Raw genomic sequence first — 951 nt, forward strand, 5'->3', positions numbered from 1 at the left:
ATGGTGCTTACGATAAGTCGGCCAAATTCTCCGAAGAAGAGTGGCTGAGAACGCTGTATATGATGCAGTATCTGTGAAAACGGTTGTGAAACGATTGGGCAAGATAGACATCGCGCGCGCTACTGTTCAGCTACAGCGAACGATCAACATTGAACTCACTAGCGCTTCAACGGTTTGCCTAAGTAGCACCAGCCTATGACGTTGGCATAGGCCCTCGCAGGTCCAGTCTGGCTCCGCATTTCCGGCAGATTTTCTCACATTCGTGCACGATGACTATCCGTTCCTTCCCCTTCATCGTCGTCTGTCTCAATGTTCTCCAGGACATCACATACGTGATGGGCAACACCACCGCGTGCGATGCCGAGTGTGCCGCCACCTATCCCGGGTCGTATTGTAAATACTGGCAGACACCTAGCAGGTGCTTTGGCTCCAACGTCCCTTGTTACTGCGGGTCGGGTGAGACAACTGAAGTTCCCCGTAATTGTGATGCTGGTTGTGCCTCGGATACTCCTGGCTCCTACTGCAAGTACTGGGCTACACCAAGCACCTGCCATTCATCCAATGCGCCATGCACTTGCGAGGCTGCTGCAGTTACCACTACTCCAAGCGAAGCCACCGATGAAGTCACTGAGACTACCACAATCCAGGACGGCACAACAGCCGCTCCCGAAGAAACCAATACGGCCACTTCTGTTGCTGTTGACATTACCGGAATGGTAACTACAGCCGATGCGGCTGATGTTACTACCGACGCTCCTGTCGAGCCTAACACTGTTGCACAAATGACCAGCACAGCAGCTCCCTCGGAAGTAACCACATCTCCGGATGTTACTGGAGAGGCCTCATCCACCACATTTGCTGCTACTACAACAGACGACGTCGCCACTGATCTCGCGACTACAGCTGACTTCCAGTCACTACTATCAGTGCCACACCAACGTTGATGTCACC

The 951-nt window shown here is 53.0% G+C and overlaps 1 protein-coding gene across 1 annotated transcript; it reads left to right on the forward strand.

Moving 5' to 3' along the window:
- Positions 1-269: 269 nt before the first annotated feature.
- Positions 270-809, forward strand: Pmar_PMAR017211 (conserved hypothetical protein; the record flags this gene model as incomplete). The annotated part of the gene is made up of 1 exon (XM_002772193.1): positions 270-809. A coding segment is annotated over one exon (540 nt), but the record flags the coding sequence as incomplete, so codon positions are not given.
- Positions 810-951: the final 142 nt, after the last annotated feature.

This window comes from Perkinsus marinus (assembly GCF_000006405.1).
Source record: "Perkinsus marinus ATCC 50983 genomic scaffold scf_1104296961766, whole genome shotgun sequence".
Classification (NCBI taxonomy): domain Eukaryota; phylum Perkinsozoa; order Perkinsida; family Perkinsidae; genus Perkinsus; species Perkinsus marinus.